Source organism: Chrysemys picta, chromosome 3 (genome assembly GCF_011386835.1).
Source record: "Chrysemys picta bellii isolate R12L10 chromosome 3, ASM1138683v2, whole genome shotgun sequence".
Lineage (NCBI taxonomy): Eukaryota > Metazoa > Chordata > Testudines > Emydidae > Chrysemys > Chrysemys picta.
In genome coordinates, this window is record NC_088793.1 from 130,095,888 (window position 1) to 130,122,575 (window position 26,688).

Genomic DNA, 26,688 nt, shown 5'->3' on the forward strand with positions numbered 1-26,688 from the left:
AAAATTGTATCTGCTGCTGGTGTATATGTATTCTCTCTGCTCTAGATGCACAGAGATGGTGGAGTGCTGTGCTGGAGGAAGGAGGGCACAAGAGACATAACAGGCAGGCAGGAGAAAAGGTGAGAGGAAAAGCAGAAAGCAGCAGGAGCTGCAGGGAGAGAGAGGAGGAGGAGCCTCTTATGTACCTCTCTAGCACCCCCAGGAGCCTGGACTGATTAACACCAGCTTCTCAGGGAGCTTCCTGTTTCCTGCTGCTTCCCTGAACCCACTTGAGGAGAACAGGCAGTCAACTGAAGTAGTAGGAGCCAGTTAGACCCTTAAGACACTAATATCTTCCCTCACTCAGGCCCTGCTACCAGCCTGCTTATTTGTCCCCTTCAATTGAGTGTTGAGAGCCAGGATAGCTGGCACAGAACAGCAGTCATGAGTGAAAGAAGAAAACGCCCCTCTGGGGCAGCATTCAGAAAAAGAAAGCAAGCAAAGGAAGCTTTTCTAGCTAAGCAGGAAGGAGCTCTCCTGAGATACATAGACACAAATGTTCACGATGAGCCTTCTGGCCCCAGTGAGGATGTGAGTGATGAGGAGATGTCTGATCTTCCAGTTAGTCAGAGTGCAGGTGACCTGGCAGTTACTGCAGCATCCATATCTCCATCTCAAATGGTGTAACCATGCACATTCCTAAAGAAAAGTGTAGATCAGAGAAGAGTGTGGTGGAGGTGCAAGAAACAGTTGCTGCTGAGTTTAGTTCTTTAAGTCTAGATGATCCAGGACTGTGGACCCACTTCAGCAATAGCCTGAGGGACTTCTTTGTACTGCATGGGCCACAGCAAGTGAAAAACTTGTTCCCTAAAGACAATGAAAATAGATGTTTCCCTCCAACACATTACTGGCGTGAAATCCCCAATTATGACAAAGTGGAGAGGCCATGGCTTATGTACTTAAATACCCAGAATGCTGCATACTGTTTTTGTTGCAAACTCTTCCAGTCTAATGTTCCAGACACACTGGGTTCTACAGGAATAAAGGACTGGAAAAATCTGGCCAGAAATCTGGCATGCCATGAGAAGGCAGCAAATCACCAGAGAACATTCCATAGGTGGAAAGAGCTTGAGATGAGACTAAGGGTAAAGGCCACCATAGATGATCAGCATCAAGAGAAGATTGCATCAGAGTCTCTTTACTGGCAAAATGTTCTGAAAAGGCTCATTGCCATTGTGAGAATGCTTGCTACCCAAAACCTAGCACTGTGTGGCCCTTCAGCTGTATGTGCCAAACAATGGAAACTTCCTTAAAATTGTGGAGCTGATGGCTGAGTTTGATGCTGTACTCCAAGAGCATCTAAGAAGAGTCACCACCCAAGAAATGTACACATACCTCTACCTTGGAAAAACAATTCAAAATGAGATCATACAGTTACTGGCAACAAAGGTCAAACAGAAGATTGTGGTAGATCTGAAGTCAGCAAGATATTAATTTGTTATTCTGGACTGCACACCTGACATCAGCCATATGGAATAAATTACTTTAATGGCGTGTTTTGTAACAACAACAGAACCTAGTGAAAATGTCCCTGCAATGGTGACTGTCAGAGAGCATTTTCTAGAATGTATTGACATTGATGATACTACAGGAGCTGGTATGACAAATGTGCTTCTTAAAAAGCTGGAAGATACGGGAATTGCGATAGCTGACATGAGAGCTCAGGGCTACCACAATGGTGCCAACATGAGAGGAAAGAACAGAGGAGTGCAGACACGGATCCAAGAGTTAAACCCTCGAGCTTTTTTTGTCCCATGCAGTTCTCATTCATTGAACTTGGTGGTCAGTGATGCAGCATCAGCTTCTAGTGAGGCTGCTGAATTTTTTAATGTAATTCAAAGCATCTATGTATTTTTCTCTGCATCAACTCATTGATGGCAAATTTTGAAGCAATATCTGGGAACATCCTCTCTGACATTGACACCACTGAGTGCCACACGATGGGAAAGTCGAGTGGAGGCGATAAAGCCTATCAAACACCAAATTGGGAAGATAGATGATGCCATAGTTGCCATTATGGAGGATAATGCTATGACAGGAACTGTTCATGGGAGAACCGTGGCAGAGGGAAATGGAATCACCAGAAACATACATAACTTCAAATTTCTCCGTGGCTTAGTGTTATGGCATGACATACTGTTTGAAATAAATGTTGTAAGCAAGAGACTCCAAGGTGTTGACCTTGATATATCTGGAGCAATGGAACAACTGGACGAAGCAAAGTCATTCCTACAGTCTTACCGGTCTGATGAGGGATTTCAAAATGTTCTGAAGAGTGCACAGAAGTTGGCAGAGGAACTTCACACTGAAGCTATTTTCCCACCCATTCAAGAATACAAGAGTCACCGAAGAAGACATTTTGATTACGAGTCACGGGATAATCCAATTAGAGACCCCACACAACAATTCAAAGTCGAATTCTTTAACCAGGTGCTAGATTGTGCAATACAGTCAGTTGAAGAATGTTTCATGCAGCTCAAGGAACACAGCAGTATTTTTGGGATGTTTTATGATATTCCAAAACTCTTCACTGTACCTGAAGAAGACCTACACCAGCAATGCAGGGCACTAGAGACAGTGTTGGCACATGATGACATGCGTGATATTGATGCGAGTAATTTAGGTGATGAACTGGAAGCCCTTTCAAGATACATTTCAGCAGGATCAACTCCAAAGGCTGTTCTGGAATATATGTGCACAAATAAGATGATCACCCTCTTTCCAAATGCTTTTGTTGCTCTGAGCATACTTCTAACACTTCCTATAACAGTTGTCAGTGGAGAACGCAGCTTCTTCAAGCTGAAGTTAATAAAAACACATCTACGTTCCACAATGACACAGGAGAGGCTGGTCGGCCTTGCAACCATCTCAATAGAGCATGAGCTGGCCCAGACTGTGGACCTTCAGGAAGCAGGTAAAATCTTTGCAACCAAGAAGGCACGGAAAGCACCACTTTGATTATTCAAACAGATAAAAATGCCAGGGTTTACTATGCAGACAAGAAAAGTTACATTTGCTGTTCAGGCATTTGAAAGTTAAGTGTTACTTAAAATTTTTGAACAAGGCATTTTAAGTTGTTAGTTCTCCTTTATTGGGGCAGGTAGCAGAGCAGTACCACCAGAGGAGTAGAACAGGAAGAAGGCAGAATTGAGCCCTTTCAAAGTTTTGGCCCAAGCGAGGTGGAATGGGGGCATCATTTGAGCTCCCCGCCTCAGGTGCCAAAATGTTGTGGGCCGGCCCTGTCTGGGGACAGCTTGTACCCTGCACCCCCTCTGCTGGCCACAGGTTTTCCGGACAATACCTGTGGGGAGCACCTGTCAGCATTTGGCCTTCTACTGGTAAACTTCAGTGTCAGTGTTGCTAAAACAACACTTGCCAAATGCCCATTCATGTGAACTTTGAGTGACTGTTTAAAAAGGTTTGAGTTTTCATTGCTCTGTGGGTGATAAATTACGTTCTACCCGGATGTTCCAAGACAATCCTACAGGAACTGACTTTTCAGCTGTTCAGTACAAAGTTAGTAACAGAAGTTCTTTAGGTTAATCATTATATAAAAGCTGGATAAATATTTGCCTAGAGGTACATATATATATACACACATTTTATCTTAGTGTTCAACGGGGCAGCAGTGGCAAAAAAGAGAGTGCTAATTCCTGCCTTTAACTGAAGCGGCCAGGCCCGGAGTTATTGATGTTTTGTCAGCAATGCATTTGTCCCAAGAATCACCTGCAGCTGTCCATAACTTATGTAGTGCAAGAAAGGGTGGGTGGGTTGGTTCTTAATTCTTCATGTTTGTTTTAGTGTGACAAAGTGTTACAACGGGTGAGAAGCGCTTGAAAATTACCCAAATGTGTGTGATGTAATTTGGACAGTCTCTCTTCCCTGACAGGGCAGGCTGATTCTGGATGTGGTGGTGTTGCAATGAGCTGCCCGCACTGTTTACTATTCTTATGCATTGGAGCAGTTTACACAAGGGTTCTCTTGCTGGCCCTCTTTAGCAGGCATCCTTGTACACCAGTAGGCCACGGTGCAGGATTTAGCCAGACAAAGAAGACAAAAATCTTCATGTTTGGTTGTCTTGTGGTGTGCGCAGGGCCGGCTCCAGCATTTCTGCCGCCCCAAGCAAAAAAAAAAAAAAAAAAGCCACCATCACAATCAGCGGCGGCAATTGGAAGAAAAAAAAAAGCCGCAATCGGCAGCGGCAGGTCCTTCGCTCCTAGAGGGAGTGAGGTACCTGCCGCCCCCGAATTGCCGCAGGTGCCGCCCCTCTCCCTTGGCCGCCCCAAGCACCTGCTTGTTAAGCTGGTGCCTGGAGCCGGCCCTGGGTGTGCGTGTGTTGGTTTTTGTTTTGTTGTTGTTGTTTTGGTTTAGGTTTTTTTCAGCTTCAGGGCATTTTCTTGGAGGGGTCAGCTGGAACTAAAAACCTGGCTTTGTATAGTAAAACTGCTTGTTTTAATCTCTCAAGGCATAAATTTGCTTAGTCTAGTCTTTTTGTGGAGGGTGGTATCCTTCTAGGCCTATTGGAGAGTAATATGGGTTGGTGCAATTAATCCCATTGAAATAGTTTTCTCGTGCATTACCTTAATAAAACAATTTTCCTGGCAGCTTGGAGTTTCCCTGGATCAGATCAGGATGTTCTTTGCTGGGGTTCTGTAGTCTTTTCAGTTTTTCTCCCTTGCTTTTTTGGTCAGGTTGCCTCCAAGCATACCATGTGCTTTAGTAATAATAACAAAAGGCAAAAATGAAGCCACTCATAAGACCATTATTTTCATTAGCTCTTCTGTTCTAAAAGCCAGGAAAACATCAGCAGGGCCCACCAGACCCTAACCAGCTGTCTTCTTCCTCCAGTCATCAAAACAGTGAGCTATTATGTAAGCTCTACTAGAAGAGCCCTGGGCCCTTTAAATCACCACCGTGGAAGCCAGTCCAGTCCAGCACGACATACTGGCTCTTGCCGGTACGCCGTACCGGACCAGACCGGCTTACTTTCACCTCTGCCTATAGCATACAGCCCAACCGTTTCAGTCTGACTACCAGGGCCGGCTCCAGGCACCAGCCGACCAAGCACGTGCTTGGGGCGGCATCTTGGAGCGGGGCGGCGCTCCGTTTTTTATTTAATTTTTTTGTGGCTCGGCAGCGTGGCGCTTGGGGGGGGCGTGGCTTCGGGCGGCGCAGCGCTCGGGGGGGGCGGGAGCTTGGTGCGGCGCGGCGCTCAGAGGGGGGGCAGGGGCTTCAGGCATCGTGGCACTGGGGGGGCGGGGATTTCGGCAGGGCGGCGCTCTTCTTTTTTGCCTGGGGAGGCAAAAAAGTTAGAGCCGGCCCTGCTGACTACGTGCCAAACTTGTCTACAGCTACAGTGCATCATTTATTAATGATGAGAGTAGAGGGTGTGGATCGTGGGAAATTAAGGGTGTATGTGGGTGTAAATGACAGCAAAATGTATCTCTATGTATCTATGCCTATGCCAAGGAATGAGACAAGGTGGGTGAGTTAGTATCTTTTATTGGGCCAACTTCTGTTGGTGAAAAAGACAAGCTTTCAAGCTTACACAGAGCTCTTCTTTAGGTCTGGGAAAGGCACTCAGAGTGTCACAGCTAAATACAAGGTGGAACAGATTGTTTAGCATAAGTAGTTAGCACGTATTGTAAGGAACCATTCAGGGTGAAATGGCCAGTTAACTCCTCTGCAGTCATAGGACAAAAAAGGGGGCTTAGTGGGTTACAGATTGTTATAATAAGCCATAAATCCAGTGTCCATGGCCATGTCTACACGTACAGCACTGCAGCGGCGCATCTGTACCAAGAGCTCTTCCGTTTGCATAAAAAAACCATCCTCTGAGCAGCATAAGCTATATTGGCAGGAGAAGCTCTATCGCCAACATAGTGCTATGCACACAAGTGCTTATGTAGGTATCATTTATGTCACTCAGAGGGTGGAATATTCACATCCCCGAGTGGCATAAGTTTTGCCCACATAGGCGATAGTGTAGACATAGCCTATGAATGTCCTTCCTCATCACAAAAACAACAAGGAGTCTGGTGGCACTGCGATGAAGGCTAGCAAGGGATTTCCAGTCACTTGAAATTGATGTGGGAGATTATGCTGTGGATTTGTATTACTTTTTTGGGCAAGAGTATGGAACTCAAGAACAAGCTGCAGTAATACAAAGCTGTACAACTTGTTTTGGATAAATAATTGAGGGCTATGGATAAACAGGTGAACACCAGCTGGCTAAGTCTGGAATTAACTGTAACGCATACTGCACAGCAGAATCTTGGATTTGGAAGCTACTAGCTCTCAGCAGACATTTCAGCTATTCACTTCCAAAGACTGCCAACACACATGTAAGCCCTGGTGTCTGACCTAATATAAACATAAGACATGCTGTACTGGAACAAGTCGCTGTTGAGCCATCTAGCTTGGTTTCCTAGCTCTGGCTGTGGCCAGTATGTGATGAGTCACCGGAAGTTGAAAAATCTCCCAAAATACATGAAGTCAATTGGGCATTGCTATATGCTAGGGGAAGGGGGGAATTCCTTCCTGATGCCACCAGCTGATCAATACAATACAATCACTGTGTATAACCATCCATTGAAAAGAGAGTGGAACGTCTGACTTGTGCTAGTCGTTCACAGTCTGATGTAGCTTTGGAAATGTTTTTCTCCTCTGGATTCTTCAGGGATTTAAAGATTTACAGTTCTGGTTAGAAAAGGAATGCAATTTCAACCTATCAGATTAATTTTATGCCCACGGCAGCCAAAAGTAGCAATAAGCATTCTGGCAAATGTATAGAGGACATTGGATGATTGCCAACAAAAGATGACACGGGAATGAGAAAATAAATACTATATTCCAGTGTAGGTCTGAAATAATGATGATGAGTAATCTATTACAGATTATTTCTGCTTGTTTTAAACCATACAGACCTTCCAGGAATAATGTATGTTTAATATCAAACTACTTCAAATCACTCTGCTGGAGTACTCCATTTGCTTTATGCTAATAAACAAGACAAATATGGGGTAGCCTGTTCCACCAGACTCTGCTGTAATAAACATAGGGAGGCTGGGGGAGGTTGGGTTTTTCTGCCCACTGTGGGGAGCAGGGTCATGTGCGGCTGGCTGAGTGGGAATGAAGGAGACTCTATTAAGGCCTAGATTGTCCCCAGGAAAAGCATGTCCTCCAGTTTGACACACCAAAGCACCCCCCGAAAAGAGCAGCTCCTTTCTCCGTTTGAGACACTGAAGCCTCCCATAAAAAGCAGCTTATCCTATTTTAAGACAATAAGCTATCCCACAGAGAGTAATTCCCCACAGTCTGGGACACTGAGGTCTCTCACAAGCAGCAGCTCCCTCTAATGTGAGACACCAAACTTCCCCCAAAAGCAGCTCCTCCACTGTCAGACTCTGGCCCCTCTCCCCACACACAGAGCGGTTCTCCCCCCTGTCTTTTCAAACACCCACGGCAGGTAGCTACAGTCAAGTGCTGGCAGCGTCACAAACATTTAATTTCTTCAGACCAACTGACTTTAACTACAGGTTCTGGTTGTAAAATCCCTTCTTCAGCAAAACTGGATGTCTTGAGGGACTGGTATGGAATACAGAGGTTCACTGGCTCTCCCTCTGCTTAGTAATTACCAGAAATTGTTACTCTTTGACACTTTGACAGCAACTGGTACTTGGTTGCTTATCCATAGGAAAAACGGTACTGAGACTATTCTATTTCTTTTGCTAACATGCCATCATTAAATTGGTAAGATTCCAGAGCCTCCTCACTCTGCCTCCCACAAGCAAAAAGGCAATAAGTGCAGATTAAATTTAAAGTATTTTTATAGTTTGGAAACTTACTATTTCTAAGTAATTTTTTTATTTGTGCAAGTCCCACTTATGGTCACATGAAAATATTGACAGAATCCAACATTTCTTGGATTATTTTTACTAAGGTGCCTTTTGTGGTTTACTGATAGTAAATTTACTTACAGAAATATGTGGAATAAGCTGATGGGCTCAGTCCAATTACTATAGTGTACAAATGCCCACATTATAATAACCAGCATAGCAGTTGGCAGTTATGTGAGATAGTCTGCATAACTCATTTGTGGTTTCACCCACTGATTGTGACTATATATATGGAGTACACAGACTAGCAAAAAAAGAAAACTAAAGTATATATGTGTGTGCTGCGATTTTCAAAGCCAACTAGGAAATTTAGCCACACAACTCATGTTAATTGAAAATTTAAATTATATATATATATATATATATACACAAAACACCCACATACAAATGTATGTATGTATATAAACATACAGACATATATGCACACATATGAATAAGAAAAGCCTCTGCAGTTACACTGCTATAGCAATTTTTTCCCCTGTAAATGAATGATGCACTTCCAGTCAATTACAGTCCTGAATCTTGAGTAAATATATTCATCCTGTACAATTTTGCCTCTACCCAGAATCTTTCTTTTCACTATGAGGTAAATAATGACTCACTTCCCATGACGCAATATCAGATTTTGGGTGGCTGACATGTAGGGTTGCCAATTGTCTAATCACACAAACCCAAACACCCTAGCCCTGGCTTTTCCCTGAGGCCACACCCCTTCCCCACCCCTTCTCTGAGGCCCCGCCCACTCCATCCCCTCTCCCTCCATTGTTCACTCTCCCCCACCCTCACTCACTTTTACCCGGCTGGGGCAAGGGGTTGGGGTGCGTGCAGGCTCTGGGCTCGGGCCGAGGGGTTCGGAGTGTGGAGGGATCTCCGGGCTGAGCCTGGGGCAGGGGTTTGGGGTGCAGGAGAGGGTGTGGGGTGCAAGCTCTGGGAGGGAGTTTGGGTGCTAGAGGAGGCTCAGAGCTGGGACAGGGGGTTGGGGAGTGCAGGCTCTGGGAGGGAATTTGGGTGCAGGAGGAGGCTCCAGGCTGGGGCAGGGGGTTGGGGTGCGGGATGCAGGCTCCACCCAGGAGGCGCTTACCTTGGGTGATTCCCGCTCACCGGCGCAGCAGGGCTAAGTCAGGCTCCCTGTCTGCCCTGGCCCCGCACCGCTCCCAGAAGCGGCCGCCATGTCTGGCCCGTGGGGGCGGGGCAGGAGGTTCCGCACACTGCCTGTGCCCACAAGCACCGTCCCCACAGCTCCCATTGGCTGCAGTTCCCAGCAAATGGGAGCTACAGAGTTGGCACACGGGGCGCGGGCAGCACACGGAGACCCTCTCCCGCACCCAGGGGCTACAGGGACGTGCCGGCCGCTTTCAGGAGCGGCGTGGGACCAGGGCAGGCAGGGAGCCTGCCTTAGCCCCCTGTGCCGCCAGAATTTTACCACCTAAAATCTCCTGGTTTCGCTTCAGTAGCCTCCGGGAGATAGGGCCTGATTCCGGGAGACTCCTGGCGAAACGAGGAGGGTTGGCAACCCTACTGACACAGAATTATGTCAACAGGGACTTGGCCAGGACATAACTGATAGAAAAATATGGTGTATGTGCATTGCTGATTTCTTTGTTTGGCAGAGAGGTGAAACTACTGAAATGAAGGGAACTGCCAGGGTTACTTTTCCTCTGCCAAATACTGAGCTGTAATGTCCGCTCTACTGAGACATATGGTAGGATGAAAATAATGTACATGTGAGTTAAATCTGGCTGGTTAGCATGGAAGGGGAGGATCAGAGCCTACTCAGGATGGTGGAAGTTCCTCAGTGCAACTACTGTGCAGCTGGGGCTCTGTGTGTTTTGGAGGCCTCTCCAGCTGACAATGGGAGGTGGTTGCTATATATGGCCCTGTCCATTCTGCAATTCATGGATTTTTCAGTGGAAATCCCTTCACAAGGTAGTGCAGCTCACAGCCGCAGCAACTTCTGTATGTCTTCTTTTCCATACTGCATGCCCCATAGAGAGAGGGATAATAGACTGCCATGACTAAGGTTAAGATTTTGTCAGGATTATTTTTGTAAAAGTCAGGGACAGGTCATGGGCAAATAACAAAAATTCACAGAAGCCCATGACCTGTCCCTGACTTTTACTAAAAATAACGGTGACAAAATGGGGCTGAGGTGAGGATTAGAGCCTGAGTCCTGCTGCGGGGGGAAAGTGGGATGGGGGGAGGCCAGCACCTCCTGCCGCTGCGGCTGGTAGCTCTGGAGTCCCCGCTCTGTGGCTTGGAGCTCTGGGTTCCTGCCACCCACGGCAGCTGAGAGCTACTCAGGCCCCCGCCATCCACAGCAGCTGGGAGCTCCAGATCCAGTGGTGGGGAGTTGCAGGAGCCCCTCATTACCCGCGATGGATCGGAGCTCTGGGTCCCCCCACTGTTTGTGGCAGCTGAGAGCTGTGGGGGCCCCCTGATGCCCATGGCAGCTTGGGGCTCTAGGGCCCCTGCCGCCTGACAGTTCCAGCCTCACTGCCATGGGGCTGAAGCGGAAAATGTCACAGAGATCTTTGGAAGTCATAGAATCCGTGACTTCCATGACCTACATGACATAATCTTATCCTTAGCCATGACCTGCCATGAGTGGCAGCTGGGCTCCGGAGTGATACTGCGCTGCCAGAGAGGGGAGGCACCAAGGAACTGCATGTAGGGACTAGCTCTGTTTAGGTATCCCTGAGATCTGCTGATTATCAGTGCAGTTGGAGGGCTCCCCAGGCAGCTGCACTGCAGCCCCCCAAACCCCTCTCTCTGGAGAAAATGATGCATCAGAAACACCACACAAACATTCCCGCATCACAGGTTTTTTTCCATGATATAGAATGACAAAGCTCACTGTGATTCAATTCCCCTGGATCCAATTAATCATTTTCATAATTAAAAACATATGTTCAACTTGAAACCACAGCCAGAGAGTTAGGCAACTCAACATGGAAGTGCATTGTTGCCTAATTCTAATAATACTGATTAAAACTGATCTTGCAGCCGCTGCACAGAAAACACGCCCACCAAAATCAAGGCCAGCATTTGCATTTAGCACATTCCATCCCGGATCACAAAGCACCTCAACAAACATTAACTGAGCCTGGTAAAATCCCTGTCGGTAAAGTCTCATCCCTATTTCAAACCAAAGGCAAACAGAGATACAGAGATGTTAATTTATTGGCTTTAATATCTTGTTACTGACCCTCCTTGCTTGTCTTTCTGAATCTGAGTTGGAATTTCCGACTTTTCCACTGTCTCCTCCTGTAGAGTTGATGGACCAACTTCAGCCCCTAAGTTTACATTATCCCCATTATTTTCAAGGGGGTTGCGCAAGTACAATCTAAGGACAGAATTTGACTCAGTAGCCATAACACAGTGAAGCATTTAAAAAATCTCTTCCACACTAGTTCATGAATTATCTACCTTAAAAACATTTTGGTCAGGTAGTGTCTCCTTGTTATTCTGTAGCAAAAGGGCAGCTACCTTTACAGTGCTTGTTTAGTAATAGATTGCTCCTTTCCTTTGAACAGTCACATTACAGAAGTACACATTACCCACATCTTGTTATCTCAGACCCCACATTTGGAGCTAAGGTTCTTTCCTGAGTTGTCTGAATAGAGAACCATCTTTTCTACAGAAGACTTTGAGGCTTCTGAAAACAAAATAGCCCGGACAAGATTTATAGCCAATGATGTTGCTATTTCATCATTGTAACTAAGGTTCATGCCAGTTTCCATTGTAAAGTCCATTTTACAAGAGTTTATGTGACCCTGCCATTAAAATGGATTCCAGGTAGAAACTGGCTAAACAAATTCTCAACACAGAAGTGAATGTAGGTCCAAATCTTCAAGTCTTTACTTAGGCACAACTCCTCCTGGCTCAGAGTCCAACCTTCACCCATTGAAACAATAAGATTTTTGCCACTGACTTCAATAGGTGCAAGACTGAGCCCTTGTTAGAAGATTTCCTCTGAGGAAGGTGAAATAAAAATACAGTTGGGACTTCAGGATTTTTTTTCTTTTTCCTTTTCACAAAATTTGAGGAAAATCACATTAGTTGTTTCTAATGCCAAGAAAATAGATAAATCTGTTTGGAGACATGTTTTGCAATCTTCTTAAAGGAAAGAAAAAGCCTGTCTACTAATACCCCTTCTGAATGGCTATGTTGACTAATATATGCTGGCTAGCATATATGCATATATGAATAATATGTATTACCCAGACCACATATATATTAGTATGCATTAAGCACAAATATTATAGCAATTATATAGCCTAAATTGTCCTATGATTTTTATATAGCCCTGCTCACTTATGCTAAGTATCCCGTAATCCCTTGCATTCACTCAAGTAAGTTTTGGCTTGAGCAAATAGGGAAGCTGTCAAGATCAGAACAGATGAGTGCTTTACCATAGCAACAGAAAGGGAGTTACTCTCCCAGGCCTCTAGCGTAATGTCCCAAAGGAAGAGGACAAGATGTATGATTGTACTACTCTACTATGAACCTAGGAGATGGCTTCATGCCCTTTAGTACTTGAAGTGCATGTGTTCAAAACAAAGAGATAAGGGGTACACCACAGTACTAGAAAAACAAGGTAGAACGTTGATTGCTTAAAGCTAGTTTCAAAGGACATACACAGTACCTTTTACTTGTAAACTGGTAGGGTGTAAAAAGATGGCTTTAGGGATATAACTTTGGGAGCACACTTTCTGCATAAGGTAAATGTAACGTCGCTGCACGAGATGGCTTCCCAGAGACAGGTATTGTATAGAATGTTTGTTGGGTTATTGCAATAAACCTGACTGATGCTGGTTATTTGGTCTCTTGAGTATGTTTCATAACAAACCAAAGTGTGGTCAAGCAATTGACTATATACTTTATCAACAGGTAAGATCATGGCCTGACCTACAGGGACCTTGCTGGGATCAGTCAGCGCTGTAAGCAGTGCTAGCAGGAGTCACCCTGCACACCACAACAGTAAGAGACAGTGGTTATGCCGGTCCCCTGTGTGGGTGCACCAGGGGAGAAAGCACACTCTGCATTCTCTCTCCCCTCTAACACAGAGGAAATCCTAATTTAACTCACTGCTGACTAGAACCATACTGGTATTTTTCATTAGTAAATTTCCCTTGGAAAATATAGGGCCAAGTCCTCAAATGGTGTAAATTAGGTTAGCTCTATTGAAATCAATGGAGCTGTTCCACTTTACACCAACTGGGGATCTGGCACATGCAGTACTAGCTAAGTGCTTGGTATTATTATTGTATAAACAAATTGTAAAGTCCTGGGAAGGGCTCAAGGAAATGAAATTCCAGACAATTTACTCAACTTTTTCCAGCATTCCTTTCTAATGGTTTTGTCAAATATTACCGTACATGTTTATGTTCACACTGGCTGGGTCTGTCTGCCCAGTGCTCAGCAAGCAGTTGATGGCAAACAAGGACTGTGATGAGTTGCCATAATGCTAAGATTTTATTATACTTAGAAAATGTAATACAGAATGGCTCCTACTACATTATGGCGTCTGTATTACCAACAAAAGAAAAAGTAATTAAAATGGTCAAAATGAACGACTAAATTATGTTCGATGTGTTGGCTTTACCTCCTTATTGTCTTTATACATTTACATGCAAATTTGCCAAATTCAGTTGTTTGCAATGGATCTCTCCATTATGAATGAGAACAAGCCAGGTTGTTTGGTTTTTTTTAGCTATAGGAAAGAGACATGATTCAATTTGGGGAAAAGGCCTGATGGAGATCCAATAGAAGTCAATGAATATTTTTCTATTGACTTCAATGAGAGCAGGATTGGACCCAAATTAAAACTACATCTATGAGCTGGGGTGTGATTCCCAGCTCACGTGTACACACTTGTGCTAGCTCTCGTCAAGCTAGTGCACTAAAATTAGTAGTGTAGCCATGGTAGCACAGGCAGCGGTAGTGATGGCATGGGCTAGCCGTGCCAAGTACAAACCCATCTGAACCCTGTGAGTATGTACTTAGCATTGCTGCCGTTGCCTGTGCAGGCCCAGATACACTACTATTTTTAGTGTGCTAGGTTAGATGAGAACCAGCACAAGTATGTCTGTGTGAGACGGGAATCACAGCCCTAGTTTGTAGTCTAGATGTAGCCTTAGAATTCTCAGACACCTCTCTCCTTCCCTAAAACTTTTTTGACGTTCTGAATTCTTTGGCTGATTGTTTTATTTTTTCATTTCTAGCTGAGACCAGAACTGGAAGTGCCAACATACTGAGCAAAAGCCTGCTTCTGAGAGATTCCCAGGATAATTTTGCCCATCCCAGAGGTATAAATAGTTGACCACAGTTGAGAGAGAAGTGCTGGCTGAGTATAAAGCTGGTATCTGGGAAGTCCTGCTTTCTAGTCTTGACTATGCCACGGCAGCCTGTGGTAGCTCACTTCGGGGGCTGATCCAGCTAAGCACATTAGTTTCATTGAAGTCAGTAGAACTACTCATGCTGAAAGTTAAGATTCAGCTTAAGTGCTTTGATGGACTGGGGGACCTTAGGCCCCGATTCAGCAATGTACTTAAACATGAGCCTAATGTTGACAACATGAGATCAATGGGATCACTCAGGTACTCAAAGTTAGACATATGCTTAAGTATCTTCTTATATTGAGGCCTTTATCTCTTTGCCTCAGAGATCAGCAGAGTCTCAAAAATGAGGACGGGTAGTTGAACTTGTTTACTATGTGGGGTTGTTTGGGGCATCAGGGCAGCATTTAGCTTAGTGTGTATAAAGCCCACCTTTACACATTTGCCCCCTTGTTGTTATTCTCTGCAAAATTGTGTGGAAGACATGGAGCAATTGGATGATGGTGTGGTTCTGCTCCTGTTCCTTATTGCAGGACACATGATTATGCGGTGGAGTGGGCATTCAGCGAGATACTAGATGGAAGTTGGGCAGCATTTTATGACACATCAAAGACAGTTGACCTTGAAGGTCAATGACAATTCATTCAGCTCACACTGTACAGCTATGGTGAATATCAGTATTGTCACAGGATGCTCTTTTGTTGACCGTTGCTTCGGGTGCAGAAGAATTGGCACAGTATTATGGGATCACATTGTTTTGGACACCTCCAGGAAAACGTTCAACCAAAATTGGCAACCCTACCGGCCACCTCAACAGCACCAAGGAAAGATTCAGCTGCAGACTCAGCAGGTGCTCAGCTGAATGTGCTTTTGGTAGATTGAAAGGGCACTGGCATTGTTTACTCACTAGATTGGATGTCAGTGTGGAAAATATCCCATTTATTATAGCTGCCTGTTGCATCCTGCATAATATCTGTGAAGCAAAGGGGGGGGGGGAAGTTTGCCATAGTGCTGAAGGGTGGTGGAGGAGCTGCTGTCTGCTGAGTTTGAACAGCCAGACACAAGGGTTATCAGATGAGCTCAATGAGGAGCTGTACAGCTCAGGAAGGTTTTGAAAGAGCACTTTAACAGCAAGCTACAGCAATGCGCTGTGGTGTACTATGCTCAACCTGGTGCTGCAGTTTGAGGACTTAGGAACTGTGTGCTGGTTGGTGCACATCTGTGCATATATCACTGCCAGTGCAGCTAACAATGTTGGATTGCTTGCTGTACATTTATGATGACCGCACTGTTTGCCACTGATCTGATGAGTAGCGAGTGTACAAGAGCATTACTTTCACTGCCAGCAGGCATTACATACCATGTGTTGTAAACTAATAGAGATGAATCACTTTCAAAATAAAAATTGTATTCAGTTATGGAAACAGCACCTAACAAACATTCTGAAGAACATAATAGTACATACATTTTAGATTAAAAAAATTTAGGAACCTTAATAAATAAATCAGAGGAAGGAACATTGATGTCCTTTGTAGCTACACATACATCAACTATGGCTCTCACAGGTCCATGTATATGAAGCTGTGGTTGTCCATAATTTTCCCCCAGTGTGGAGTGGTAGATATAGGCATGCTGGCCCAGTGGCTATGAGAGATGCTGAGGAGGGAGGGGGTGTAGGGATGCACGATGATGCAGTTCTCCACAGACCACAATGGGAGTTGAGCCCACGTTTGTTGAACCTGGATGTCCACAGGTGTCTGCAGCATCTTCATTTGCTGAGGGAGAAAGTCCGTTATGTCTTGATGCATCTCTCTCTCCCGAGCCTTTCTCTATCCAGTCTGTAATATTCACCCTCCAGGCCCTCTGTTCATGGCATGATGCAGCATGACCTTGCAGGATCTCACAGAACATGTCCTTCTACATCCTCCTTTTCTCCTCCTTATCTGGGTCAGTTGTTTCAGTAGTGTGTGTGTGTATGGCTGGGGTGGGGGGTACACCTGAAGGCTGCAACAGCCACAGCCACAGATAAAACACACAGAAGTACCATTGTCAGTATAGTATGTACAGAAAGCGAAACTTAGATTCATCAACCCCCACCCCCATTGCTCCCCTAAATTGGTAAACAAGACATGCTCATTGGCACTTCTGCTTCGGAGTGCTTGTTCATGGCACCACTGACACCACCAGTCATGGTGAGAATGACCCTCCAGGGGTGAGGGAAATGAGGACGGAATTGCTCGGTTGTATGAAACTATGAATATAGGGCAGTTGCCGGGAATAGTAGTACCATTTTCCACAGGAGGCGGTGGTTTTAGCTGATATCTCACTCCTGAGGGTAACAAAGGCAAGAGCGCACAGGCCTGAAGTCACCCGGGCCTTTATGCTGCTAGCCCATTTAAGGCAATGGTGCCTGCTGAAGTTATCACTCAATGACTTGAGAAAGTGTCCTACCAAAGAAGAAGAAATAAGACTGCTATCCCTAGAAACCTTCAGCCAGGGATTGCAGAGTACATCCATGGAAGTTTCATCGAGATCTCTCAGGAAGATTCCAGGGACATCCCTTGTGCATAAACAAACTGTTCCTCATGGCCCCCCTGCCTAGCTCTAGAGGGCAATGAAAAGCAGATACTCTTTGTTGTAGTACTACCTCTTCTAATATGAGTAAATTAATGAAAATTCGATTGCTGTGTATTGATAAGTTGCAGGTGCTATTACTGTAATGGGAAATTTATTTACACGCTTACCCAAGGTTCCTTCCCTAGCTTTAGGCTCACTTGTGCTCAACTGCAAGGATTGGCCCAGACTATGGTAGAGTCGAAAACAGGCCCTGGCTTGCAGCTCAACTGGAAACTCCATTGCCTGTCCCCCATACTCCTTCTCCTCTTCCACGTACTGTTCATGACGGGGCCTCTGACTCAGACTCCTCAAAGTTGATGGTGGGGTTTCTGCCAAATATGGCATGCAACTCTTTGTAAAAGTGGCAAGTCTACAGCTCTACACCCAAACAGTTGTTGGCTTTCCTGGTGTTCTAGTGTGCCTGCCACAGTTCCTTGGCTTTCACATGGCACTGCTGCTGGTCCCTCTCATACCCCTTCTCCTGCATCCCCCAAGCAATCTGCTCATACATGTCCACATAGAATCATAGAAGATTAGGATTGGAAGAGACCTCAGGAGATCATCTAGTCCAACCAACCCCCTGCTCAAAGCAGGACTAACCCGAATTAAATCATCCCAGCCAGGGCTTTGTCAAGATGGGCCTTAAAAACCTCTAAGGATGGAGATTCCACCACCTCCCTACATAACTCATTCCAGTGCTGCACCACCCTCCTAGTGAAATAGTTTTTCCTAATATCCAACCTAGACCTCCCCCACTGCAACTTGAGACCATTGCTCCTTGTTCTGTCATCTGCCACCACTGAGAACAGCCTAGCTCCATCCTCTTTGGAACCCCCCTTCAGGTAGTTGAGGGCTGCTATCAAAATCCCCCCCCCACACACACACCCTTCTCTTCTGCAGACTAAATAAGCCCAGTTCCCTCAGCCTCTCCTCATAAGTCATGTGCCCCAGACCCCTAATCATTTTTGTTGGCCTCTGCTGGACGCTCTCCAATTTGTCCACATTCTTTCTGTAGTGAGGGGCCCAAAACTGGACGCAACTGGACGCAATACTCTAGCTGTGGCCTCAGCAGTGCCGAATAGAGGGGAATAATCACTTCCCTCAATCTGCTGGCAATGCTCCTACTAATGCAGCCCAATATGCCGTTAGCCTTCTTGGCAACAAGGGCACACTGTTGACTCATATCCAGCTTCTCATCCACTGTAATCCCCAGGTCCTTTTCTGCAGAATTGCCGCTTAGCCAGTTGGTCCCCAGCCTGTAGCGGTGCATGGGATTCTTCCGTCCTAAGTGTAGGACTCTGCACTTGTCCTTGTTGAACCTCATCAGATTTCTTTTGGCGCAATCCTCCAATTTTTCTAGGTCACTCTGGACCCTATCCTTACCCTCCAGCGTATCTACCTCTCCCCCTAGCTTATTGTCATCCGCAAACTTGCTGAGGGTGCAATCTTCTGACTGACCCCTGGGCACTCCACTTGATACTGGCTGCCAACTAGACATCAAGCCATTAATCACTACCCGTTGAGTCCGACAATCTAGCCAGCTTTCTGTCCACCTTATAGTCCATTCATCCAATCCATACTTCTTTAACTTGCTGGCAAGAATACTGTGGAAGACCGTATCAAAGTTTTGCTAAAGTCAAGGTGTATCACGTCCATCGCTTTCCCCATATCCACAGAGCCAGTTATCTCATCACAGAAGGCCATCAAGTTGGTCAGGCATGACTTGCCCTTGGTGAATCCATGTTGACTGTTTCTGATTGGCTTCCTCTCCTCCAAGTGCTTCAAAATGGATTTCTTGAGGACCTGCTCCATGATTTTTCCATTTCTACAGCTGGTCTGTACCTGTACCTGCACAGCCTCTTCTCCCCAGAGACCCAGGCATCCAATATCTTCTATCTACTCCAAGAAGGAGCGCGTCTGGAGCGTGTAGCCAGCAAGATCTGCTGGGCAGCTGCGCACAACAATGGAGAGCTGCTAGGGGTGCTTGCTCAGCTGGACAATCATGAAAAGACATTTCAAACATTCATGGGGGTTTAAAGGCGGGTGCAGGGGGCCTTCTGGTCTATGTTTCCCCATGGCAGTGGAATTCACAATTGTGACCAGCGTGGCCAGTGTCTGGCATTGTGGGACAGCGGCTGGAGGACTGTTAGGGTCAACATAGGTAACACAGTGTCTATACTCATGCGGGATTGACCTATGTACATGGACCATGGCTCAATGCCACTTGGAGAGGGGATGTTACTATGTCAGCGTAACAGGGTATTTACATCAGTGGGACACAACTTTATGTGTAGATCTGCACAACTAGGTCAATTCAAGGCAGCTAATGTTGATCTAACTTTGTACTGTAGACCAGGCCTTAAGGTTTCCCAGGAGTGGGGGATTGGCTGACATTATTACCTCTGTGTTCCCTCTTCCTTTCCTATTGTTTTTGGGTTTTGATTTTCAACACTTGTAATAAAATCCTTAAGCCATTGATCAACCTCTGTGTTTTAGACATCTGCTACGGAGAAAAATAGTAGTGCTTTTTAAAGCATATACCACCATACACTGCCCTTTCTCCATCCCTCCCGTGTATCCACATGACTTAAGATATTTCGGAGGAGACTCAAAAATATTTGCACTGCACTAAGATGGCACCCAGTTTTTACCCAACACTCCATTACATGAGGTAGGAAGCTTGAGTCCCACTTAAGAATGAAAAATTCAGTTCATCGTTAGGAAGGAGGACTAGCACACAGTAAGCAATGCATAATTATGATGAGTATGCATTAGAAGATGGAAAGATTTTGAAATCAGAACTACAACATATTGTTACCAAAGTAACCAGTCACAAGTGAGAACATTGCCCACAGCTTAATGTCTTTATGCCGACCTCCTTATCAGAACGAGTGAGCGATGGGGGACAGTGACGGTGAGTGAGAACTGGGGAGGTCTCCTGTGACAGGTTTCGGGGGTTGGTATGTGGTGGTGTTCCAGGACTCCTGGAGGACCAGCATTCTCCTCCTGGTAAGCTGGGGGAGCCACTGTGATAGGATCCTCTGGCTTGGCAGCACCCTTGGTGACAACCAGAGGAAGAGGAGGAGGCGGCATCTAACGGGCTGGTTCTGGGGTGTCAGCAGCAGGCAGAAACCATACTCTTTTTGGCCACCATTTCAATGAGCCTCTCCATTAGGGAGTGCTCCCATTCTCTATGGTATGTCTCCATGTCTCTGAACTGGTGCATAAGTGTCTCCTCCAGCTGAAGAGCCTGATCCTCTCGTGCCCTGGGGAATTCAAATTGCTCCTGATTTCTCTCGTCTATCCCTATGAGCAGCTCCTCCATGGTCTTTCTCCATCTACCTCTGCTGTCTCTGGGGTGTTGCTCCTACATGGTGGAATGGTTTGCTCTTGGGAGCCAAAGGTCTTGCCAATTCAAAGAGAAGAGTAGCACTATATTTTTGGCCATTGGAACAAGCTGAGAAATCCCCCCACATAACATACATTTGCTGTAGAAGGCCACAATTTTGATACTTTTCAGCGTTCTAGGAATGTACCTGTCTCATTGCCCTTGCTGCTCTCAGACAAATTTTGCAACCCACAAGGAAGAAGCAGAGGCTAATAACGGTAAGAAAACAGTACTAGTGTTTTTAACCATTTAAAATGTTCACATTGTCTCAACAGGATTGGAGAAAGGTGGAATAATTCCTTCCCAGGGCTACATTACCAGGGTACAGTTTTTTCCCTTAAGGCTGGCCAACATTAGACAAACATAGGGGTTTTCAAGTACCAGAATGGAATCCCTCTACATATTGCTGAATGGAGGGGCCTGGTCTGCTATGAAGGTGGACCAAGCAGATCTGCATTGCTGGTGAACCTGCAGAACCAGCTGGAGTTTCTGTGAAATCCTGGCTTTGTGCCTGCCTAACAGTGAAATAGACAGGGAAAGAGACACCCTGCTATTTCACTGGGTTTACTGAAGAGTCAGTTTAGAACCACAACTCATCCTCTCAGACAACTGGAAAAGGAAACTGCACTATTTCCATCCAACTGCCAGACAGCATCCTTCTCCCACCCCCTTTCCTTCAAGCTTGTGCAGCTTGGCTCTCTGCCAGGAAAGGGCAGATACCAGGGACAGAGGCTGTAAAGACTGCTGTGACTAACTTTTCCTTAGACAACCAAATGTAAAATTTTCTATATCCTTCCCCAACCAGGACCTTTCCAAATCTCGACGACCAATCCACACAGCTCCAGAACCATTGCTGCCTGACTGCTGGCTGGTTGAGAATTGCACAGAAACTGGGGTAGCAAGGCCGGCTCCAGTGTTTCTGCCACCCCAAGTGGCAGGGGAAAAAAAAAAAAAGGCGCGATCAGCGGCAGCTCTACCACCGCCACTTCATTCTTCGGCGGCAATTTGGCCCCGCCACCGAATTGCTGCCGAAGAGCCGGATGTGCTACCCCTTTCCATTGGCTGCCCCAAGCACCTGCTTGCTGCGCTGGTGCCAGGAGTCGGCCCTGGGCATGCTGATTTTTTCCTTTATAAAGTGTTTGAAAAAATAGCTTGAGGAGCCAACTGCATACTTGTGGATCATCAGAAATCAGTAAAAATGATTGATTTAGAACTCTGTCTGGCTTGAGGCCCGTTTTGAGGTGGACCAGAGTTGGGGCTGGAGGGGGGTGGAGGGAATGTTGGAGGAGTTCAGTAGGGGGATGAGGCATCACTGCAGTTCAAAGACCCAGAGACATAGCAATGCATGGCATAGCGTCCAAGGAGGAAAAGTCAGCATGGTACTTCAGGTGCTCTTGATACTAAAATCAGGAATGTAGCACTAGAGTAAGAGGGCACATCAGTGGGGAGGGTGGGGGGGTCCATTGTAATGGAGCCATTCTGGCTCCTGACACAGCTCAGGATCCTCCTCAGTTGCATCACGGGAGGTTTCTTCAAGCTGGCCCTCTGGGTACAGATGCAGAACCACATGCTCCAAGTCTTCTGGGGCATCCCACGGACCCTACTTCCTCCTCACCCTGGTTCTCATCAGCGCTCTCGTGGACAATGAGGTAGGTGGGGCCAAGGAGGGGACTGTGAGCCCCTTCAGGCTCAGGACTAGGGGCTCTTGACAGTACCCGGTCCAGCTCTTCATAGAAGGGGTATATACAATGAGCCCTCCAGGACTGACTGTTAGAGTCTTTGGCTTTCCTGTAAGGGAGCCTCAAGTGCTTCATGCGTTCCCAGCACTGAGACAGAGCCCGCTCAACACTCGCCTGCTCCAGCCTCTGTGAAACTTCTGGGTACAGGTGAGTGTTCCTGCTGCTCCAGCTGAATGTCTGAGGACGGTGTACTTCCCCCCACACATTGATCAGCATCCAGGTATCCCCAGTGGACAAAAAAGCTGCTCTGAGCAGTGGATCCATTTTCACCTGTAAGAGGTGCAGCAGAATGCTGCTCTGCTGTGGTCAGTCGGTGCAGCATTGCTTCTACCAGTGTGCAGGGGGACAGGGACCGCGACTGTGTCAGGGTCAGAGTCAGGAAAAAAAAGAATTCAGTGTGTTGTGGGAATGGGGGGGTGGAGGACTAATGAAACTCAAGGCCTGGTACATACCCCGTATCCCCGTTCACTCTGCAAACTGGCATCGGAACGGGCTTGTGCCACAACCTGGTCTACCCCAAATTCACACCCCCTGAAAGACAAACTATACTGACCTAACCCCCAGTGAAGACAGCGCTAGCTCGATGGAAGAACTCTTTCATCGGCCTAGCTACCATCTCTTGGGGAGGTGGATTCATTACAACGGGAGAACCCCTCCCATTGCTATAGTGAGTGTCTACACTGAAGTGCTAAGGCAGCACAGCTGCACTGCTGTAGCATTTTAAGTGTAGCCATAGCCTCAGGCATGTACTTACCCCCCACACACACACCCCACAGGTGTGCTAGCTTACTCGCCCTCTACTTACCTTTGGCACGTGCTTCTGGGGTTTAACTATGGCCAATAGGGGGATTATGGCACAATCAGTGTATGGACATGTGAACAGTCAGTAGTGTAGATGTACCCACAGGCAGCTCTGAAAGGACAATATTCAAATCATAATGCAATCACCAGTACAAGCATTTTTTTATATCCTCTTGATCTGTTGTTCCAACAAGTCAGCCTGCTCCTGCTCCCACTGAAGCAAATGGTAAAATTCCCCACTGACTTCAATGCATTTATGCTCTTGGGTGGCTTTCTTGGCTGACTGTGTCTACACCTGTCCTCTCTCATGTATGCGCCCAAGCTGTTCGTTCTTTGATCCAAAGCTGATGGTACTTTACTACATCTGCAGGGAGCCTATTCTAAATTACAAGTTTCAGAGCCTGATGGTTTCAAAGTTAAAGACAGATTACAGGTTGCAATCTGCAAAGCTCCCTATTTGGATTCATTCCAGATGGACTCATCTTCAAGCAATCCCAGATTAACGTGGCATTCAATTTGGTGAGTGCAGCAGCCGAAAGACATATGGGGGTGGGGAGCAGGAGTCGGAGAGGGGAGTTTGTTCTCCCCCTCAGGAATCCTCTACATCATTCTCAGAGCCTGGCGGATGCCCCCGTTTACACTCCCTCTGTTTTGCAATCCCATCCTCCAGGCCTGCACCTGCATTTCAGCTACTGTTCTAGTGTTTAGTGGAGGACTGGAGTCAGTTGATGCCTCTCCTTAAATGGGCTGGTCTGAATCATTGCTGAATGATGTAAGACCATGTGGGATGGATAATGTCTAAACTTGACCTGGACTGATCAACAATGTAGGTTCTCAAACTACTTTTGAAGGTGTGAGATACTTGAGAACAGTCCTTTGCGGATGTCTTTCTGACACTGGGCCTGGATTGTTCAATTCATTCAATCCTGGCCTCATGCAATTATGAAGAACTTCCCTCTCCAATACTAGGAGCCCAATTTTCAAATTACAGAACCTAAATTATGGTGCACATCCTGTGTTTGGGCATTAATATCAGCACGTGGGTGCCCAACGCGGATATTTGAACATGCAGAATTAGTGTCAGTTAAGATGTTTAAATGTGGAATGGAGTGCCCTCATTTATTATTATTCTTCAACATTCATTCAGTGATACTGTAAATTAAGCGCCTTTTGTGCCTGATCCAGTGAGGTGCTCACCGCCCACAATTCCCACTGGAATCAATTGCTTAGCAGCACAGCTCAGGAGTAGGCCCATTGTGGGTTTTGTTAAAAAATGGGGATACATCTCGTGCAAGTTTCTGATGCTGGTGCCAAGGAGCCTTTTGAATGAAATTATTTCTCTTCTCCGATACCCTTGTGGTTTGCGACTTTTTCTTTTTATCTTGCCCCATTTTTATTGGTTTGATTTCTTTATGCCTCTTGTGCGACTCTTTGTTCTGGGCTGCAATGAATGAGCAACAAGTGTGGATGATGAATTATGGATTGAAAGAAAAGGCTGAGCTAGTTTGGAATTACTCCTCAGTGCCATTTCAAAGGGCACTGGAATCCCCAAAAGGTTTGGGTTTAAACTATGTATATGGGTTGGAATATTTTTATTTAAAAAATAAAAAGTAATTCTAGTGCAACTCAGTTCACTGGTGTTTTTTTCTCACCTGCTTCCTCAGAGCTAGTTCTGGAATCCTCATGCACATTGACTAGTACTTACCCAAGTAGTCCTATTGAATTCAATGGGGCAACACCCATGCGTGTTTTAAAACCACAGCCAAGCACATGCCGTGTTACTCTAACCAAATGCCTTTCTTAATACTCCTTCTTCTGGCTGGCAACCACCAGGTTTGTGAAAAATAAATAGCAAATTTTTGGTGCCTAAATTCCAGCATTCAAACACTATTAATAAGGACAAGTGTGGGAGGCTAGAAGGAAGAATAAAGATGCATTCTAATTCCACTGAAATCCATTGAGCTACAAACATTTTCTGAGGGACGGAGTGGGAGAATGCTAATGCTTTTCTAAAACTTAAGAACCCTCTGAAACAGAAAGAACAAGTACAATGACATCTGTCTTCAGTGACCACTCAAGAGACCAACAAAAATTGGTTGATTAATTAATAGAGTGGGTGGGACGGCTTAGTGGATAAAGCATAGGACTGGGTTCTATTCCCAGCTATCCTACTAGATTGTTGGGTGAGCTTGAGCAAGCCACCCTGTCTCCCAGTGCCTCAGTTTCCCCATTTGTAAAATGAAAATAATTATTCTTACCTTTTTTGTAAAATACTTTGAGCTCTATAGTTGAAAAATGCTATATAAGAGCTAGGTATTAATTAATTATTATAATAGATGGAGCAGAATTGTACTCCATATGTTTGGAGTAACTTTTGGACAGTGCCTTAAAACAGGAGATGATCTAATATTTATTTGTTTTGATTTATAAAGTAACAATAATAGCCTCCAATTCCATGCTCTGAGCATTTGTGCAGGGATCACTGTATATGTTGGTGACACTGGCAGCACAAGCATCCAATGGCAGGGAACCAAATTCTGTTCTAATCATAGAAGTGTTCTAATCTACACTCCACTGTCTAGTCTAGCAACTAGACTGCAGTTCCTCATTGCATGAAATGATTAACACACCAACAGAGCTAAAAGGGTCACATGCTTTTCTAGGTGCACACAATGTAAAACCATTAGACCCATTTAAAAAGCTTCCGAAGTCTTTGCTGTTAGCAGCTAGATCACAATCGCAGCTGAACTGGAAAAGACCCCAGATTCTCCCCACTGACCAAGAGTTTGCCAAACTAAGGGCTATCCCATCTATGGAAAAAATATCACCCGTCAGAAAAAGCAATAAAAACACAAACAGCATCTGGAAACCATTTACCAATTACATTCGGATACTTTCAACAAACAGGCAGATGCACTGCAAATCTTAGGGGCATTTGAGCCAAACAAATAAGGGGTCGAACAAAACCTTAATGCCATTTGTGTTACAATTATTGCTAGGTAGCTCCAAAGGGTTGTTTTATAGACTATGAACTTTATGTTACCAGCTCCGTGTTCTCTCCCTTAAGAGTCTTCAAATCACATAGCAGGACAACCAGAAAGAGTGCACTGGCAGCCAGCCATGTTTCTCCCACCCTTTCTCCTCTAGTTCTATTACTGCGTAAAATGGTTCTGCTCATGCTAGCAAGGTACCACTCAGTGTGAGTAAAGGGTGGCAACATCTGGACCAGAGTCAGCATTAAATTACCTCAGCTAAGGTGCCACAGGGCTTTGGGGAGAGGATGGAGCTGCTGCAGAGAGCAGCCATTTTCAGTCCCACACTGGCTTGATTCCTTCCATGCACTGGCTGGGGAGCTTCCAGAGAGCTGGGGTGAAAAGGAAACTATGCTGCAGAGGCAGTGCTTCCCTCTTCCTCCAGAATTGCCAGGTTTTCATCCCCTGCACCTGCCCAAGAGGCGGGGTGAGACAGATCTAAATTGCTCCCATACCCTTTTGTGCTTGGGTGGTTCCAAAGTAGCTTGGTTTTAAAAGACTTCACACATGATGGGGGCTTAGTTTTCAGGGAGGAGACATGCTTCCCAGAGGTTGAACACAGGGGTGGGGGAGAGGAGGCGCAAGGGCTGTTGTGGAAAGTTCACCTCTGCATTTCCCAACCATCACACAATTAAAATTCCAACCTTAGCATTAACATTGTTTTGTGCATTCAGATTGGGTGAAAATTCTCTCAACTGCTGCTGCTCTTTTCAGCTATAGCAGCTCCTCATTCTGCTGCAGCCATCTCCACTTCTTTTCTTCCTGCTGCTGCATCATGAATTGCTACTGTTTCTGTATCTGCATCTGTCCCTGCTCCTACTACTGCCATTTCTATTG

The 26,688-nt window shown here is 45.7% G+C and overlaps 1 protein-coding gene across 1 annotated transcript in view; it reads right to left on the minus strand.

The window, feature by feature from the left end:
* Window positions 1–26,140, minus strand: part of GALNT2 (polypeptide N-acetylgalactosaminyltransferase 2) — a 186,632-nt gene extending 160,492 nt beyond the window's left edge. The window contains exon 1 of the mRNA XM_065590500.1: window positions 26,066–26,140. Coding sequence (XP_065446572.1) covers window positions 26,066–26,125 — 60 coding nt within the window. The 5' untranslated portion in view covers window positions 26,126–26,140. The remainder of the gene's footprint in view (window positions 1–26,065) is intronic.
* Between the last annotated feature and the right edge of the window lie 548 nt (window positions 26,141–26,688).